We start from the raw sequence: 2,486 nt of genomic DNA, 5'->3' as shown, positions 1-2,486 counted from the left end.
CCGACGATTTCGAAATGACTTCGAAGTGGTCGAAGTATCGCGCCGTGAAGAGAGATTATGAGCTTGTCCTGCACGGGCTCGACACCTCCAAGCTTGCATTCGGGAATGTGTCCTCGCCGCTGAATAATGAAGCCATGAAAAGGCCGGCCAGCGATGCTTTTTCGGATGATGCCGCGCAATCGCACTCGCTTCCCTCGACCGTCCTCGGAAAGGGATCGACGAGCGACGTTTCGCCAAGCTATGTTTGTGCCAGTGGCAGCAGAGCTTCGGCGCAACAAACAGAGCTGGTACAACCCGTTGCATATCTGTCCGAGGACGTCGAAGAACATACACAATCTCTCGTGCCTCGGATCGATGACGCCGAAGTACATGCCCAGATATCACCAGTTGGCTTTCTTACAGCCAAAGGTGATTCAGGGAGCAGCTCAGACGACGAAGCCGCAGAAGCCACTTACGTAGGCAGAAGTGCTTCAGACAGCTCCTCTTGTTCAGATGAGCTGTCTGACGAAGAGGCGGAAGCAGTTGAAGCTGCAGGCTGCTCTGGTAGCCAATGGGTGTCATCCCATGATGCGCCTGCAGAGGAGCTGACAGCAGCTGAAGAACTTGCTGTCATTGCAAGCCGGCACAACATGACTCATTTCAACATCAACGATATTCTGGATTTTTGTCGGCGCCGAGGCATTCCTGACCTACCAAAGGATGCTCGAACCGTGATGCGGACGGAGCGTAAGGCACAGCTTGACCAAAGTGGAAGTTTTGTGCATTTTGGTCTGGCTGAAGGCATACGGCAAGCAATTGGACCAGGGCACTTGCCACGAGATGTCAAGCTGCAAGCGAACATTGACGGCGTGCCACTCTTCAAGAGCAGCCAGACATCTTTTTGGCCAATTCTTTGCCGATGTACCAACATAAAGGCTTCCACACCGTTTGTGGTGAGCGTTTATTGTGGACCTGGCAAGCCACCGGACCTCCAGAATTACCTTGCCCCTTTTGTAAAGGAAGTTCTGGACATTACTTCTAACGGGATGGTTTAAAGGGCACCCATATTGGCATGACACTGACAGCAGTTGTGTGTGATGCACCTGCTAGAAGCTTCATTAAAGCTGTAGCTGGCCATAGTGGCTATCATGCATGTGAGGTGTGTACCCAAAAGGGCCAGTACATGGAAGGAAGAGTCACGTTTCCTAACCTACATGCACCCCTGCGTACGAATGACTCCTTTAGCTCGCAAGAGGACAAACATCACCACAATGGCTTCTCACCATTCCTGCCATTGAGCTTAGATATGGTGATATCTTTCCCGACAGAGTATATGCATTTGGTCTGCCTGGGTGTGATGCGGTGGATGCTCAGAAACTGGGTGAGCAGAGGCCAGGGTCCTAGGGCAAGCAGGTTGGGCAGATTTGAGCGCTGCAAACTTAACGATTGTTTGCGAGAATGTGCAAATGCCTTTCCCAGCTGCTTCCAAAGAAAGCCAAGGGGAACAGAAGAACTGGACCGCTGGAAGGCATCAGAATTCCGTACATTCCTTCTCTACGTGGGGCCTGTGGTGCTTAAATCTGTGCTTCCAGCGTCACAGTACCAGCACTTTCTGTTGTTCCACGTGGCAATCAGAATACTGGTTTATCCACATTACCATCTGGAATACAACCAGTTTGCCCGTGACCTGCTGCGATACTTTGTTCAGGAATTTGGCAAACTGTATGGCAGTAAGCAGCTCGTGTACAACGTGCACACCCTCAGCCATCTTGCGGAACAGTGCTTGGTCCATGGGCCCCTTGATGAATTCAGCGCCTTCCCTTTTGAGAACCACTTGGGGAAAATGAAGAAGCTGCTGCGCTCCTCTAACAAGCCACTCGCTCAACTCAGCAGGAGGCTGTCAGAGATGAGGCATCTGACTCCGAAGGCACAGAAGCAAGGGCCCTGTCAACTAAAAGCAGGAGACTGTCTTTTGCTGGATGATGGACCGGCTGTTGTGTTGGAGGTGAATGACAGCAGTTTTAAAGCCGCAGCCCTACAAAATCCAAGGGACTTTTACAAAGTACCACTCCAGTCATCCTGGCTTTGCATATATAAATGTGATGCCGCTAGTGGTGATGTGAAAACTTGGCGGCTTGAAGACCTTCGTGGCAAAACACAGTGCCTTAAACTGCGGCGCAAGCGCAACTACATAGTTTTCCCTTTGTTGCACCTGCAGTGAGAAGCTGCAACCATCCATTTTGAAGAAAAGTGAATTTCTTGGTTGACAGATCATGCAACCTTATGAGAAGGTTATTGCAGTGCACAGAGAAAAAATGTCTACGCCTGTGCATTACCTAGACAAGTCCCACAGGTGATTCTGTGAGGATTTTAAAGCTGTTTAGCAAACCATCACTTGTATCTCGTATTACGAAACTATCATCATATACTGTATGTGCCACGAAAATTGGGTAAATGCCACTACTTACCACTGGTCCACTAAAAATGAAGAAGGCAACAGTTCACCC

At 49.9% G+C, this 2,486-nt stretch overlaps 1 protein-coding gene across 1 annotated transcript; it reads left to right on the top strand.

The window, feature by feature from the left end:
• Positions 1-1,312: 1,312 nt before the first annotated feature.
• On the top strand, positions 1,313-2,200 carry LOC125756441 (uncharacterized). Its single transcript, XM_049411240.1, has one exon. It carries the CDS (start codon positions 1,313-1,315, stop codon positions 2,198-2,200), a length of 888 nt encoding a protein of 295 aa, XP_049267197.1.
• Positions 2,201-2,486: the final 286 nt, after the last annotated feature.

Source organism: Rhipicephalus sanguineus, chromosome 11 (genome assembly GCF_013339695.2).
Source record: "Rhipicephalus sanguineus isolate Rsan-2018 chromosome 11, BIME_Rsan_1.4, whole genome shotgun sequence".
NCBI lineage: Eukaryota > Metazoa > Arthropoda > Arachnida > Ixodida > Ixodidae > Rhipicephalus > Rhipicephalus sanguineus.
The sequence above is the reverse complement of the archived record's forward strand: the minus strand, read 5'-3'. Positions and strand labels throughout refer to the sequence as shown.

Bases quoted from the DNA above. Each gene is read 5' to 3' on its own strand.
- LOC125756441 (XM_049411240.1), top strand. From the start codon at position 1,313: ATGCATTTGGTCTGCCTGGGTGTGATGCGGTGGATGCTCAGAAACTGG.